The sequence below is a fragment of the Rhinolophus sinicus genome, linkage group LG16 (genome assembly GCF_036562045.2).
Source record: "Rhinolophus sinicus isolate RSC01 linkage group LG16, ASM3656204v1, whole genome shotgun sequence".
Taxonomy (NCBI): domain Eukaryota; kingdom Metazoa; phylum Chordata; class Mammalia; order Chiroptera; family Rhinolophidae; genus Rhinolophus; species Rhinolophus sinicus.
In genome coordinates this window covers 19,846,954-19,863,314 of record NC_133765.1, presented here as the reverse complement: position 1 = coordinate 19,863,314, position 16,361 = coordinate 19,846,954, and the positions used below count along the sequence as shown (strand labels likewise).

Below are 16,361 nucleotides of genomic sequence, written 5' to 3'. Positions count from 1 at the left end.
TGGCTGCAAAGACTGGGGGTCGGGGCCGCAAGGGGCTTTGGGCCACCTTTCCAACTTGTCACAGCACCTCCAGATGACTGGCAGTCTGTATGGGCCTCTGGACAAATTTCGGGTGGAGAACTGGCCCTGTGCCTAAATAAGCTAGGAAACCTGTACTGTCATCTGACTCCTTTATTTTAAAAGAGGAAACAGGCCGCGATTTGTCTGAAGTCTTGAGAGCTCAAAGGAAGGTTCTGCAGGACCCACCAGGAGCCCTAGTTGGACCTGCACATTCCAAGTTACCAGATGAAAATAACCAGACTGAAAAACAGGCCTGGCAACATTTTGGCTCATTGCTGAATGGGATGTGCCTTGCCAGGCCCTTTGTCCAGTTTGTCTTGCTTACTGTGGAGATGGTGACCCCAGCGGTGCTGAAAATGGGCAGATAGTCTGAGGCCTCAAACATGGCAGTAAAGAAAGCATATTCCTTTGGCGCTCTGTCTCCCATGGCCAAGCTGGCTGTTCACCTGCTCAAGGGAACCAAGAGCAATGTGGAACCAAGAGCAATGTGGCCTCTTGATTCCAAATAAAGCCTCAGGGGTTCCATCTCCAGGAAAGGCTGAACCCTCCAGTAGAATTCTGAGGATGTTTCAGGCACCTTGGTGACCACCAACAGGTCCCAACAGCCTGGCGCAGCTGCAGAATGACTTTCCAACAGGGACAAGTAGCCAGTGGAGGCACCACCCACTTAGGCCAAGCCTTGTGTTCTATGTAAATGCAAATAAGCTTGAGCTTCATCAGTCTTAACATTTATGGGTCCTAGAGCTGTGAACTCTTGGCCAACACTGCTTGAACCACAGGTGTGAAAGAGTACTATACCATGCAGGGAACTGGACCCAAGAGGAGCCAAAAAGCAGTCACTCGGATATAAAGGAGGAACCAGAGTTTTTCTTGGCCTGTTAACACATGCCTTCCTTTGGTAAACAAAAATGTCAAACCCTCCCAATCTGGTGATAAACACAGAATTAATCCTAAAGTGGGGTTTTTAATCCCAAATCCATGGGACATTTAAGGGCGGGGGGGGGAGGGTCATATAAAGTGAACATTTTCTGGAGGACTTTGCCATTTTCCATCTGATTTTTTTGTACTCTTACAGAGTCCCTAACCCAAGATGCAGAACCACAGCCCTATTCTAGAATAGAAACGCAAATGGCCAATGAAGACGCTCCATCTCACTTAAATTAGTTCAAACCAACTCAAAAATCCATCACTTTTAACTTTTCAGATTAGTAAACAGTAAAGATGGAAGAGACTGCACACTTGCAAGTATGTGTGTTGGGCGGGGATGGAATACAGTTGGTAGCAGTTGAAATTGTCTTTTCTGGAATGTCACTTAGAATTTTTAATACATCCACCATCTGACAGCAATTTCTCTTTGGAATTTTCCCTATATACAGACAGTTGAGTTCTTGAATAAATACATACACTCATCGCATTTTTCGTAAATGTTAAAAACCGACATGTTTATAAATAGGAGACTGTTAAATGACAGTACATCCGAGACACTAAAGTGCTATGTGTTCAGAAGAATGTAGACCCATATGCGCTATTCTGAAACAGGTTCTAAGATACACTAAGTGGGAAACAGGCAGAAACAGAACAGAATGGATGTGTATTTGTGTGCTCAGGATGGATACTCTCTCCAGGGAGATAATGGGGATCGGGGACGGAGGGGAACCTTGCTTTTCATGGTTGCAGCTTCTTGTACTGTTTGAATTTTTACCACGTGTATGTGTCACTTAAAAGATTAAAGGAAGTCCACACCCCTCCCACTCCTTAAAAAAAAGGGTTGCTGCACTCTCATCAATTTGCTGCTTGAACCAAGGACCTTCCTGCCACAGACCAGCCAGACCATCTCCCTCCTCTGAAGCAGCCCAGCTATTCCCTGACAAGGAAAAGGGAGGGACCCCTCCATTTTATCTTCCCACCAAGAATGGCAGGAGCTCTCTTGGGAAACAGGCTGTAGGCAGCACAGTGGGCACATCCAGAAGTGAAAGCTAAAACATTAAAGAAATTCAGTATTAGTTTTGGTGGGTGTTGAGGATGAAGACAGAAAACAATGAAGCTGGTGGAGACGAAGAATTTGAAGACAGTTTAAAGCTGCCATAGTGGAAAGAATGAAGAGGAAGGTGCTGGATTTTACTAAGAGAAGAAAACAGACTGAATTCAGAAGTCTCACCAGTAAAAGTTTATAGTATTGCATCTTGATTACAGGTGTGTAAATTGAATACTTGAGTATTACCCTCTGGTAAAAATGCAGAACAGCTTCCTTTTTGATTAAAACAGTAGGTTTAGGGACAAAAGTGGACCACATGCTGCCTGGGATGGAGAGAGCTGGACTGGAGAGGAATCACCAGCTCAAGAAGAACCCCAATTCTATTTAGAGAATCTTCCAGAGAAAGAAGACTCAAGCGGTATTTCCCCAAACAACCCTTTCCCAGAGATGTGGTTTAGGGAAGCCCCAAACCCACAAAACCGTAGGTGCTCCTGGCCATGTGCACAAGAGGATAGACTCCCAAATCCAGTGTTGCCTGCCTCCCTCACCAGTGCTTCCCAGTGTTTTGCAGACTTCACAAGGCAGCATGTGGGCCACTGCTGACCTAGGGCGGGTGGGGGTAGATGCGGGTTTGAATCACAGACCAGTGGTACAGGCCATAGTTATTACACCTTCAGAAAATACAAAGTCCCCATATAAAGAGAAGAGTTGGGGAAATCAAATCAGAATTTTTCCAATGGCCATTAAAAATAAAACTGAGCAACTCTTGCCTTTGTCTTTGACCCTGAGAAGTTGACGGACACAGCTGTTATGAGGTTGTGACTGGACAGGATGGAAGGCATGGTGTGCTTCCTGCAGAGCTGCCTCTGGAGTCCCTGCGGCCCACCTCCCACGCCTGTGGTCTGGGAGGCTCAGTGACCCCCTTCTGTCTGCTCCACAGCAGGGTCCTTGACTGCATGGTGGGGCTAGGCAGAGAGGAAGCAGCAGCAAAAGGAAAGGCAGCAGCTGGCCCTCCAGATCAGCAGGCACCATCCAAGGCAGCCGAGCTCCCTCCGACCCTGCCACACCACAGACGGAAGCCACCCCCACGTCAGCACCAGGGGCTCTTTCACACACAAGTTCCTTTCCTAAAAGGTGCTTTGGAATTCAAACATTCAGTGTGCTACCCAGTTCAGTGGTCTGACCAGTGTCCGATCTGTCTACTCCTCAACCTGGACTCAAGCTACTGAGGCAGGAACCCTCACTGTCCACGGCTAACTGAGGAAATCACTCCAGCCGTGAGAATTTGGGGGATGGAGAGTAAGGCTGACTGGGCGGACCTTTCTTCCTCAAGTTGGTTGGACAAAGCCACAGCCAAGAAAACAGCTGCTAAGGCCGACACATCCCTGACCTGAGAAAGGAGTCCCTCAGTGCCAAGCCTCTTCCTGACCCCATGATCCCCTTGATCAGAGCCCCTAGGGGAAGCACAATTCTGGGGTCTCTTTCCCTCCCTTATCTCTCATATGCCAACATTGTTCATCTTCTAGGAGAGTAACCAGGCCTGCCCGTAGAGCTTCTCCAACTTCTAGATGGCGCTGAACTTCCACATCTTGAGGAGCCAGGAGCCGAGACAATCAGCTTAAGCTTGACATCCTGACTCTCTGTCCTTTTTGCCCCAGAGTCTCACACACACACACACACACACACACACACAAATGTATAGTCTCACAGCAGGCACAGCATCTTGTTTCTTTTAAAAAATAAATATTTATAAACTTGGGGAGGAACATTTAAAGAATCAAGAGTCTCTTTCCCTCCAACAGCACAAATGTTCCATGTGAGTCAAACCAAGGTAAGTCCACCAACCAGTGAATGAAAACTGCCTCCCCCCAGTTCTGCCTTGAGGGACAGGGGAGCTGGTCTCTGGCTCCAGCCCCTTAGTCCCCCTTGGTGATCAGGTCCTCGATGTAGGCATCCAGCTCGTCATCTGTATTGATGTCTATGTCCTGGAATAGAGCAGGGCAGGGTCAGCTGGGGGCCATAAGGTGGGGGCGCCGCCTCCCCACCCTTCTTGCAGCCTATAGGGCCTGAGCCCAAAGTCCCCTGCTCTCCTCCCTCCAATTCCGCCTGCACCCTGGCTGTCAGCCCTGTCCCCCACCCCCAGTCCTCTGTGCACAGATGACGCCCAGATTTTCTACCTCTGTCCTGACTACCCCAAGTTCCAGGTTGCCTTAGGTACATTGCAGGCTTCTCAGACTCAATATAGCCAAAGCAGCTCAAATGTACCATCCATCCCAAGTTGTTCCCACCTCACTTACAGGCCACCACCTTTCCTCCACCCAAGGGCTCAAGACAAACCACAAGAATCACCCTTGTTCCTTCCCTTTCCCTCAGATATTACAGATATGCCCACTTCCCTCCCTGCTCACTGTCACCATCCAAAGTTCAGGCCCACCAGAATCTCTCAGCCCAGACAAATGGGGCACCTCCTCACTGGAGTCCCGAGTTCTAACCTCTGTCCCCCTCCAGGCCCTCCTATGATCAGAGTCTTAGATGGCAAACCAAATGATACCACACTCCTCCGGTGACTTCCCACCTCATACAGGCGCCACTGCTACTCCTACCGCCCTCAACTCCCTGTCTTGGGCCTAGGGACCTGCTGTTCTCTCTACCAGAGCACGCACACCCACTCTTACGGGATTGGTTCCACTCTCACATCAGAGGCCACCGCTAAACACCCTCGTTCTCTTCTAGTAAAGAGGCCTCCCCTTTTTCTGTCTCTCATTCTATTTACTTCTTGGCACTTCCCGCCGTCAATAATTCTATCTCCTCCACTGGACTGTCAGCCTGTGAGAGCAGGGACCTTATCTCGTCTGTCTGGATCACCTGATATCCACAAGACAGGCACAAAGTAGGTCCTTAATGTTTACTGCCTGGATGAAGCACCGAAACCCTACAGGGCACTTCCCACTTCTGGGCCACCCAATCCCATCTGGGCGTCATCTAGAAAAGTGAGAACTTCTATTTTATGGCTTGGAGGATTCTCAAACCAGGTGGTACATCAGAATGTCTAAACAAGGGCAAAAGTCTGATACCGTGGGTCTGGCTGGGATGAGGCCCAGGCAGCCGCACCACCTCCAGCCCTCCTGGTCAGGATGCTGTGCAGCCAGGGTTGAAACCACAGATTCCTGTGAGTGGGGAGAAGGGAGCAAGAGGTGCCCAGGTCTCCCCACCTTAGACACCAGGTGGTCCAGCTGCAATGAGAGGGCTGCCTGGCTCACCTCCTGCACCTTTTGTAGGAGTGCCACTATGTTGGTCCTCAGCTTCTGCAGCTTCTCCTCTGTTTCACGGAGCTTTCTCTCGGAGGTGCGCAGGCTCTCCTCGGAGGCCTTGGCCCGTGAGTCAGCACGACTCTGGTAGGAATGACATAGATTCTGGAGCCCCACTTCATACTGCTTGAAGTACTCTTTCTGTAAGGAGGGAAGCCGGAAGGTGGGTGCATGAGCTCACCGGGGCCCCCAAGTCCCTCTAGATGAGCACTGGTTTCCACAACTGGCTCAGCATAAGGATGCTGGATCTGAAGGAACGTCAAACACAAAGGGCAAGCAGTCTCTCTAGCTCCAGAGGGGAAACTCCTGGTGCCCATCTCGTGGGGCTGCCCTGAGGACAAAGATGGGATCACACATGTGATGCACTTAGCAAAGTGCTTTGGCAGACAGCAAGCCAGGAGTAAACCTGAGGGATGGTTCTTACCATTCCAGTGGCACAAAAGGATGAATCACTCTCCCAGCTCCATCAGACCTTTCTAACTTTACAACAGCCATTTCAGCAATGCACTCCCAAGTCACACCCCACAGTGTCAGAACCAAAAGTTCTCCTCTACCAATATTTATCAAGCAACTACCAACATTAGATAGCTCCACATTTGTATAGTATATTTATGCAGCATCAGTTTTTACTATCTTCCCTGAGTCCCTGAAACTTCTAAGAGATGGATTAGTAATGTTAACTAGCAGTTTCTATAGACATATGAGACTTTTCAAACTTTTAAAAGGTAACAGAATATTTATTTCAAATAAAATTTTACATGGAATCTCAGTGTGGAAACAATTTAGGTAGTATCTCTTTAGGTTTTGTTTCTTTTCTAAGTTCAAACTTACAACATCATGATCTACTCATAAATCAACAATGAGAATGACAAGGCCATTTAGATGAACACAAACTCACAATCAGCAGGTCCTAGGTGACCACTGCCGTCTTTCCAACTCTAGCATTTATTTACTTCTACGAAGATGTGTGAGCTACCTAGCATTGGGTGGCTCCTGACTGCTGTTTGTAAAAAGTGTTATTGCCAAGTATTTAACTGTGTCATTCACCTTACAATCTAGTATATTATCCTATTAAACCAAGATGGCAAAAGAAACTTCAAGTTCTGCACAAAAATTAATAACCTCGGCAGCACAAAATGAATGTTCAAACCTGCTTCAAAGTATTAAAATTCAGTATACAATGTCTTGCGCCTACCTGTGATTTGTGTAAGTTTTTTAACTTTTGTTTTAAGCTAAGTATGGACTTGCATGCAGTTATATATCTTTGAATCTATAATATTTGCAAGACCCCTGTGGGCTTCATGGAACTCCCTGTCCAGCATGATAGGAAAAAGGACAATCACTTAGACTGACAAGGACATAACGACCATTAGACGCTGTTGTGTCGCTGACATTAAAAAAATTAAAGTTTGAGTTATTTTAGGTATTACAATCAGGAGGACAAAGTTGATGCACTGGAGATATACCTCCTTTTACAAGAATAAGCTAACAGACTACTTTAGGCTCAGACGCTCCTGCTATGTTTTGGTCTGAGCAATGGAGCCCACTGCAGAGATCCCACTGAATCCAGGTGTTGCTCTGAGTTTGACAACAACTTGATGCTAAAAGCAACAAATCTGACTAACAAGAGGATGCTAGGCCAACCTAGCCAGCCTATCAGGTATTTGTTCCCGGGATCTGCAGGGCAAGAGCTGACGTGTGGAGCTTTCCGTGAAGCCGTCTTGAGTTCTACCATCTTCTAGCTTCCTCAGTGTGGACCACGCCCTCTCATCTCACAGGGAAGTGAGATGGCACCATGACAAGGGCAAGACCCTAGTCCTAAGGAGGGCCTGGGTTCAAATCTGGGCTCTATTACAACAGACTCTTCACTCCTTGGAAGCTTAGTGTCTTCAACTCCTAGCCTCATTTCTTTTAAAGTGGAATGGAGATAAAACCCCGTATTTTTCTCTCTGGAAAAACTTACCAAGAACGTAGCTGCCACATGAGGGCCTGACATCTTAAACACACTAATCCTGCTATTTTGATTCCAGTTTTCTTCTCTAGAAAAACCTCCCTAGAAAACTTAGCTCTTCCTACCATAAAAACGCCCCACTTGATGTGGATGACGCCCAGATCCTCATCTCCAGTCCTGGCCTGCCCACCCCCAAGTGCCAGGGCCCAATCTCCATCTGCCCACTGGACACCCCCAGAAATGTAGCGCCGGTACTTCTAGCCCAACACAATTAAATCTCAACTAACCATCTTCCCCTGATAAAAGCCGTTTTTCCTCCCCGTTAACAGCTTTGTCATCATCCTCTAATTCCCGCAGGCCTGAGACACAAGGAAGTGTGTGGCCTCTGCCTCCACCCCCCTCACTTGCCTACAGGCAGTACCAGGCTGTCAGTGGCCTCTGACACAGCCCTCACCGCTGGGCCACTCCCACCACTCTGGCTCCCATTCCCTCCTTCACCTCTGACCATTACAGCTGGACCAGCCTCCTTGCATTTGCATCTCCCATGCACCCATCCTACCCAACACGCTGCTGCCAGAGCTACCCTCTCAGGGGCAGGGGCAGGACACTACAGGCCAAATCAGCCTGTTTTTGTAAATAAAACTTTATTGAAACACAGCTACATCCTTTATGTATTGTCTATGGCAGCTTTCAGGCTGTAACAGTGGAGTTGAGTTGTTGCCAGAGACTGTAGCCCACAAAAGTGAAAATATTTACTAACTGGCTCTCTACAGAAAAGCGTGTTGACCCCTGCCCTAGACACGGTTCAGACTGACAATTCTATTAGCTCAGAACATTTTTGGGGCCCTCCCATTTCGTACAGAGTTTAAGCCACTGTGCTTAAGATTGGACATTCAAGACACATTGTAGCCTGACTCTCAGGACTTTTTTCCTAAATGCTCAGCCCCCACCTGTTGCCTCGACTTCCCCGTCCTCCCCATCTGCCCTTTCATCCCTCTGAGCCTTTGCTCACAAAAGTCCCCCTGCCTCAAACACTCTCCATCACTTCCACAGACACTTTCCAAAACCCACGTTTTCCTCAGACCGAGTCGCGCTCTCCTCTCCCCCACGCTGCCCACATTCATAGCACTTGTTGATCTCTACCTGGTAGCTCACGTCCAGCTACCTGGTAGCTACTGAATCTTAAGCCACTTGGAGGCAGGACTCTTGCTGCTCACTAAGGGGTCCAGCAGAGGGCCTGCTCAGGGGAGGTGTCACATCAACATTTGCTGGGTTAGATAAGACTCACTGCCTATTTCCACTCATCACAATCTTCTCTGTACTTCCCTCTGAGAGTCAAGTTTTAGGCACTTTGAGCCTAAGTTCTTCACTGCTGCATGGAACAGGTTTACTCCCTCTGCCAGGGTAGAAGAAAAGAAATGTACTCATCATAGAACATCAAACCAGGGCTACTATCCCTAAGGGAGGCCTCAGGTCCAGGGTCTGACGACACCAGTCATGTTCACCAGCTAAGCCACTTCTTTTTCCACAAGGTAAAGTCTCCTCCTTCCCTCTCTCAGCATAAGAGAGAGAAGCTGGATGGGAGGCATACAGCTGACAGCTGCCAATTGTTAAGTCCCAAGGGGGGCAAACAGAGTACAAAATCAAAGGTCAGGCCAGACTCACCAGAGGAAACGATATCAGCTCATCTGAATTCATAGCACTGAGTTCCTTCTTGGAGATAGGGAAACTTGGAGGCAGGAAGTACCGTAAACAATTCCTAAACAAGAAAGGAGGTGGGGACCGGAAGTCAGAATGGCACGGAGGGGTAGAGAGGTCCTGGGGCCCTGGAGTGGGATGACAAACGCACCGGAGGATTTGCACGAGCAGGTCGATGGTCTCGTGGCTGGTGCTGGGGGCAGTGGTGTCAGGCTCGATGCGGACGCAGTCAGAAGTGGAGGGCTCTGCCACAGCCACGGCCTGCTGGGCGTGCTGGCCACGCACAGCCTCCTCCTCTCCACCGTCCTGCTGCGTGTCGGGGCTCTGATACTCCGGGGAAGGGGGCTTCATCAGCCGCACGTCCTCACTGTCTTTTTCCACCCTAGAGAGGACACAGTGCTCGTGTCACATGTATCCCAGCCTCCCAGGATGGGCACCTCCCCTGCCCTGGCAAACTCTGTCATCCCAGCCTCTCAGAAGGGGCGTTACCAGCGGTCCCTCGGTGTTGTGTCTGTGGGCACGTAGTCAAACTTCACTTTCCACCGCACCACATGCTTGCCCACCTCCACAGCTGTGACACGGCCTGTGTACCACTCCCTGTTCACACGCACCTCCACGTGCAGCCCTTTATCTGAGAATGGAGATGGGACGGGAGTCAGAAAATTGGAAGTCCCCCATTCAGCCAGGGCCACCACTAGAAAGGTCATCCCAGAGTTTGCGGGGATAAGAACCCGTAGGTGCTCGCCCCACTATGCCAGGGATAGGGAGCCCAGCCACTCTGATCTCCTTCCCCATCTGTCATGAGGGTGCCAAAGAGCAGCAGGATGAGTGACTGCGAGAGGTGAACGCCAAGGAATTAGTGCTAAAAATATACATAAAGGTGTGCTTTCTTCAGAATTCTTCTTGGAATTAAACTTGGAACCACTGTAGCACGAGAACCTAGAGCCAGGAAAGCCTCCATAAGCCTCTGGGATAAGCTGCTGCTGGCTGAGGTACCCCACTTCCCAATTCCCCCACAAGCTGCCATGTATACCTTCCTGAACTTACCTTTCTGAGCCTTCTTGAGGTCAGCTGAGTCTTCTTCCCCAGCACTGTCTGAGAGCTACAAGGAGAACAGGTCTGTTAGCGAAATCCCCAATGTCCCCAAAGAACAGACTTTTGCATGACTGGCTGCCCAGGAGCATCAGCCGTCACCTTCACGTTATCAGTTAAATCACCATGCCTTGTTGAGAGCCGCTCCTTAAACCCTCACTGTAGGTATCTACCTCTGCCACCTTTATTAACAAGATAGCAGGCCAGGGGCAGAACATCACAGACACAGGAAGCAAGGGTTTCAAGCCTCCCTGATCTGTGTCAATGTGATCTCAGGCCTATGACTGGAGCCAGAAGGCAGTCTCACTCAGGGCCCTACCTGGCACCATGTTTCATCATCTGTGTGACTGAGAGTCTTTCAGATGAACTAGGCTTCTGGAAGGCTCACGTCACAGAGCACAGATGGAGTTGGTGCAGACTGCAGGTAGGGGGTGGAGACCCTGGGGAGGGAGGCTCTGAGAACCTCACCTTGACCACTTACCTCATTTGAGTCCTTCTTTTCCTCCTTCACAGCAATTTTGCCCCGCTTGGACCTCTCCTTCCTCCTCTCAGCCTCTTCCTCAGTTTCTTCCTCATCAGAGACCTCAAGAGTCCGCTTCCGACCAGGAGTGGCCTACAGCAAGAGAGGGAATACGAGGGGCCATGTCAGCCCTTGAAGTGCAAAAGACTCCAGCTGGCCTACAGGAGCTTCGGAGAGGAGCTTGTGTGCCTCAGTCCCCACCAGAGCTGAGCACCTCCTGACATTACTCAGTACACAGCAACCTCCGGCCCCTGCACCCACAAGACCTTTGCTCAAAGCTGTCACAGGGGAAGCCTCTCAGTTCACCCCACCCTTGGCCTGCCTGGCCAGCCCGCTGTGACCTCCCTGAGACACACCCCCCACTGCTGCAGCCTACCAAGGTTGTCTGTCATCAGACCACCTGCCTATGCCCAAAGTGAGAAAAGCCAATGGAGGCGTATAGCAGAGCAAAACTTGGAGGGAGCAGTGAAAAGCTCCCTGGACAGGGAACCACATTGCTCTGGGCCCCTGACCGAGTCCCTCCCCGCAGTATCTAGACCCCTCCTCCTCAGGGGCAGCAAGCAGGTGATCTCCACCGAGGCTCTGACAGAGCCTGATGCCATTCCTACACCACAGAGGGTGGGCTGGAGGCTGGAGGAGGAAAAGCATCTCACCGGGGAAAATTTACTGGGTGGCTCTGGCTTCTTGACCACTGGAGTCTTGATGGTTCTGGGGGCAGGGACCTCCCGAGGGTTCTTGGAGTTGGGCAGCAGAGATGGTGACAGTGGCTGCACCAGAGGGGCAGGCCGGGGCACAGTCCTGACAGGAGTGTTAGCAGGTTTTCGGGGTGCCTCGGGTGGCTGAAGCAGCCTGGACGTACAGGCCTCCTCCCGGGCTGCCAGGGGAGGAGGCTTTGGGGTGCTGCTGACGACAGGAGCCTTTCGGGGCTGGTGGGCTGGCCTGGGAGTTTGCAGGGAAGGGGGTCTGCTTGGAGCATTTTTGATCACAGCAGGTAAAGGAGGTGACCGAGGACGCTGAGGTCTACGTGCAGGTTCCTAAAAAAGGCCCAAAGAGTGTGAAAACATTGATCCTAGCACGAGACATCTGAGGAAAAATCCCTTTCCTGCCCTTGGCCTTTACCTCAGCAGAAGGTCTGGTGGTCACTTCCAACGGCAATTTCTTCAGATCGGCTTGGGAGCGGATAGGTGTGGTTTTCTGCAGGGAAAATGATGATGAGATTATTTGCATATCTTGGTACAGTCAAGCAAACTCTTTTTGGATCCCCATTATGTGTCTAGGACAGTGGGCAAATAAAATAAAAAAACCCAGGCCACAATCCTACTATTACAAGTCTCTCATTCTCACTGGCGAGACTAAAAAACACAGACACTAAACCATCAGCAAATTGCAAGATTCTATATGATTAATCCAGCAATTGTTGAGACTGAAAAAGTGTTAATAGACTCAATTCCCATAAAAGAAGTCAAAAAAGGTGAGAAAGGCCTGATTAAAATGGTCAGAATAGGTGGCATTCAGAAAACAGGGAGGCAAGCATAAAACATCTGAGTGCTTCTGCACAGACACAGACAACATGAGAGCTTCTGCACAGACACAGAAGTCAAAAGCGAAAAGCTTCAGTAATATATGTGATAAAGGGTTGATCCCACAAATGTATCTATAAAACCTGACAAATCAATTTGAGAGGAAAAAAACACCCAATATAAGAATCATAAGCAATTCTAAGAGAAACAGACAAATGTAAAAACTGTCCAATTTTAGAAATATGAAAGAAACTCAAATTACTAGGTTGATGCAAAAGTAATTTCGGTTTTTGCAATTTTTTTTAACATTTTAAACCACAATTACTTTTGCACCAACCTAATATAAGACGTATACCTCTGCCTATCAAATTTGCAAAAACATTTAAAAATAAATGTACTGCTGGTAAAAAAAAAAAAGCAGACATTAATACATCTTCTGAAGGGTAATTTGAAAATAGTTTTTAAAAGCCATAGAATTTTACAAACCCTTTTACCCTTCCAAATTCACTTCTAGAAAATTATCCCAAAGAAAATAATTATACACTAAAAATATGTATCTAAATATATGTTTGTGAGTGTGTGTATCATATGACACATAGATGTCATGATCTCCATATTTCTATTAAAAATATGTATGTACTTATGTGTACGTAGGCAGTCATAAAATGTTGGAAGGATATATAGTTAATGGTGGTTACCTCTAAGGTAGGATATTCATTTTCTAGAGTTTTAAAACATTCTTAATGAATTAGACCACTTTATAATATATAAACAAAACAGTTTATCTTTTTAAAAGAATACTCAGGGCGTACACGAGAACTGGAATGTGAAACTGAGCCTGAGGGATCAGTAGAGCCACTGAGGGTTCCTGTCCCATCCTGGACAGACCCCTGACACAGGCTGGCTCTGCCCACTCCCATGACCACGCACCTGCAGGGCCTCCAGCTTCTCCTGCTGTTGACGAATTTTCTCTGTCAGCTGCTTCTGCTTCTCTTCCTGTGTCTTCAGATCCTTTCTGAATGTCCCCAGGGGAACCTTCTGCTTCTGTTCAGAAGCCTCACATCTGTAGAGAAAAGGTACTAAGGAGACTGTGGCAAAAGAGGGCTCCAGGTAGGGCCGGGTCCTTCCTTCTCAGCCAACACATACCGTCTCTCACCAGAGCAACCATCTCCGAGTTCCCAAGCACACAGAATGCTCACTGCAGGACACTCATCTATGCCATCTATGCTTACTTCCGGGGCACTTATTACGTGCAGCAAAGACAGATATAAAGATGTGAACACTGAACTTTAGGAGCGTACTGAGTTATTTATCCAAAGAGTGAAGAGAACAAACATGGTGGGAGGATGGAGATACCTACAATCTCCCTGGTAGAGAAAGTGCTCACCGGTCCTGCTCAGGATCAGGGTTCATGGTGCAAACCCAGGTGTCAGGGTAATCTTTTTCCACAGAACTCAGCTGAAATGGGAGGGTGCGCCACTTCAGACACAAATCTGTGACACAGAAAACACATGGCCCAAAGTTAGCAACTCTTACCAACAATATCTATGATCCTCCCAGCCAGGCCCAAGACAAAGATGCCCCCAACTTTCCATGCAAGTCTTCACTCTGACGCCAACTCTGCCTTCCTTCCAGAGCAGTACTTCTCAGGGAAACTTTATACTGTGGACTCTCAGTGCCCCCCAGCCCCTCTCCCTCCTCCAGTAGAATCCTGGCTCAGTCATTACTCACACTATTACCAACGTGGTACCAAAGCAAACATGGCCTATCAGGGTAGATGACCTGCCTCCATCAGGAGGGACAGGTAGAACTCAGTCCTAAGACGGAGCTCCCAGGGCCACCCCCGAACTGACTCATATCCCTAATGGGACTGCAAGCCCACGAATGGCAGTCAAATCAGGAGGCCAGTATGAGGATGGAGAGAAAAGAGGGTTATAGACTATGATGGGAAGGAGTTAGGAGGAGGTCCCGACCACCAACTCACCACACTGGATGGTGGTTGGGATTTCCATAGCTCTCCGGCGTTTGTATCGCAGGTCACTGGATGGAGGCTGGTTCCAGTTGGCAGAGAGGTAGCCAAACTCATCCCAGAACTTGATGATTCCCCGCTGGGCTAGAAGGCAAACACCCACACACCTTGTTAGGAGCCAGCCTCTCGCTCTTCCTAATTTCCCCCCCTCAGGCAGTGAGGATCCTAAGGCTGGAGGTGAAGAGAGGGCATTACCAATGGCGATGTCCTTCCAGTACTGTGCCAGGTGCTCCCCCATTGCCCGCAGCAGGTGTCGGTACTCCTTGGCATCAGCAAAGTCCTGCTTGTTGTGTGTAGGCTCCAGGACCAGGTAGGGCACATCAACGACCCCAACAACCCCACCACATGCCCTGCCGGGAGAAAGAAGACACAGCTGTCATCCCACTGGCCAAAACCCTCCCACCGTCCGCCTTGGGCTGGGAAGCTCCCCTGGGGCAGTACTCACATGCCCCCTTCCAGCTGTGGGCCCACTTTCTCATACATCTTGATCAGGCGGCTACAGTTATAGATGAACATGCCGTCCAGGTCCCGGTGTTCAATATTGACCCCAAAAACAAAATTCAGTTCCTTAGGTTCTTTAAGTGCTCTGGGAAGACAAAAATTCAAGCAGATCAACCCCCTAGCATACATATACCATAGAGTTTAAGAGGTGTTACACTTAAACTGGAGACATGTTAAACAAAAACAAAAAGCTTTACATTTTCATTCAATGTGGAACCTGTGAAGACGTGACAGGGAAGTGCACCACGCAGTGAATCTCAGCAGCCCTCATTGAAAGCATGTGACTTTGGCTTTTGGTAACAAAACAGAGATGGATTTAGGTGTGAATGGGATGCTGGGAAGCTGCTGCAAATCCCTGAGTTACAGTGGAATAAACACAAGGTTTTCTGCATACCTACTCCATTAACGGATAGTAGTTAATTTTAAAAAGGCAAAAATTCACAAGAACAATGAAGATGTATGTGAGAGAAGAGACCTTTATGTGATAAATGCCAATGAAATCGGGGAAGCTGAAAAGCAGATGGATAAGTTGTGGACTGACTCAGACAGAAGAAACCTGAAACCTATACCTGTGACAAGGCCAACAAGAAGCCAGCCAGGAATTCAAGGCCCAGAGCCCAGAGAGGCTCCAAACATGGAGGTGGGACAGGGAGATAACAAGCCAGGAAAATGCCCATTCTAGATAAGAAAGGTCCAAAACTCAATCTACACCATTATTCCACAATTGTAACCAGAAATAAGAAATTAAGAGTATTAGATATCAAGGTGGTAGAAGCATAACGGAATTTAAAAACTTTTTTTTTTCCCCCAGATTTTATTGGGCAAGGGGAACAGGACTTTATTGGGGAACAGTGTGTACTTCCAGGACTTTTTTTTTTTCCAAGTCAAGTTGTTATCCTTTCAATCTTAGTTGTGGAGGGTGCCATTCAGCTTCAAGTTGTCCTTTCAGTCTTAGTTGTGGAGGGCACAGCTCAGCTCCAGGTCCAGTTGCCATTGCTAGTTGCAGGGGGCACAGCCCACCATCCCTTGTGGGAGTTGAACCGGCAACCTTGTGGTTGAGAGGACGCGCTCCAACTAACTGAGCCATCCAGGAGGCAGCTCAGCTCAAGGTGCCATGTTCAATCTTAGTTGCAGGGGGCGCAGCCCACCATCCCTTGCGGGACTCGAGGAGTTGAACCGGCAACCTTGTGGTTGAGAGCCCACTTTCCCATGTGGGAATCGAACCAGCAGCCTTCGGAGTTAGGAGCATGGAGTTCCAACCGCCTGAGCCACCGGGCCAGCCCTAAAAACTTTTTTAAAGTTCTATATTTTATAAGTTTTATACAATGAACACTTCATACATCCTTTAAATGAAAAGAAAAAGGAAGGAAAGGAAGGGGGAAGGGGATGAAAGGAGAGAGGGGGAGAGAGAAAGAAAAGGGAGGAGAGACAGACAAATGGACAGGTGCCAGTAAGAAGGGTTTGGTGTCCAACTCAAGGTGTTGGCCCTGCCCTGCATTTTCCTAGCTCGGGAAAGACCTGAGCTGGGAAAATAACATTCTCCTACAGTGGACATTTGACAAGCATTTGGGATCACAACATTAATGGCTTTCTCAAAGCAATCTTTGTGATGGAACGGCAACCTTGTGGGGTGGGGAGGTATTCCTCAAGCTCGTCAATAACCAGTGCAAAAGCTCCATACTTTAGAGACCAAAGGCTGGCCCTGGC

The 16,361-nt window shown here is 48.6% G+C and overlaps 1 protein-coding gene across 6 annotated transcripts in view; it reads right to left on the bottom strand.

Annotated features, from left to right (window-relative positions):
* Positions 1–3,758: 3,758 nt before the first annotated feature.
* The window catches only part of MORC2 (MORC family CW-type zinc finger 2), a 38,795-nt gene continuing 26,192 nt past the window's right edge, over positions 3,759–16,361 (bottom strand). Inside the window, exons 13-28 of one of the 6 annotated variants that reach the window (XM_019754255.2) lie at positions 14,599–14,739; positions 14,349–14,503; positions 14,109–14,237; positions 13,512–13,617; positions 13,055–13,187; positions 11,724–11,798; positions 11,258–11,638; positions 10,566–10,697; positions 10,040–10,094; positions 9,482–9,623; positions 9,144–9,374; positions 8,960–9,053; positions 5,296–5,484; positions 5,110–5,202; positions 4,901–5,017; positions 3,894–4,020 (exon numbers count right to left, since the gene is read on the bottom strand). In XM_019754255.2, coding sequence (XP_019609814.2) covers positions 4,934–5,017; positions 5,110–5,202; positions 5,296–5,484; positions 8,960–9,053; positions 9,144–9,374; positions 9,482–9,623; positions 10,040–10,094; positions 10,566–10,697; positions 11,258–11,638; positions 11,724–11,798; positions 13,055–13,187; positions 13,512–13,617; positions 14,109–14,237; positions 14,349–14,503; positions 14,599–14,739 — 2,140 coding nt within the window. In that variant the 3' untranslated portion in view covers positions 3,894–4,020; positions 4,901–4,933. Of the gene's footprint in view, positions 4,021–4,900; positions 5,018–5,109; positions 5,203–5,295; positions 5,485–8,959; positions 9,054–9,143; positions 9,375–9,481; positions 9,624–10,039; positions 10,095–10,565; positions 10,698–11,257; positions 11,639–11,723; positions 11,799–13,054; positions 13,188–13,511; positions 13,618–14,108; positions 14,238–14,348; positions 14,504–14,598; positions 14,740–16,361 lie in introns of all 6 variants that reach the window. The other 5 variants (XM_074321559.1, XM_019754256.2, XM_074321560.1 and 2 more) reach the window with 5 other exon arrangements.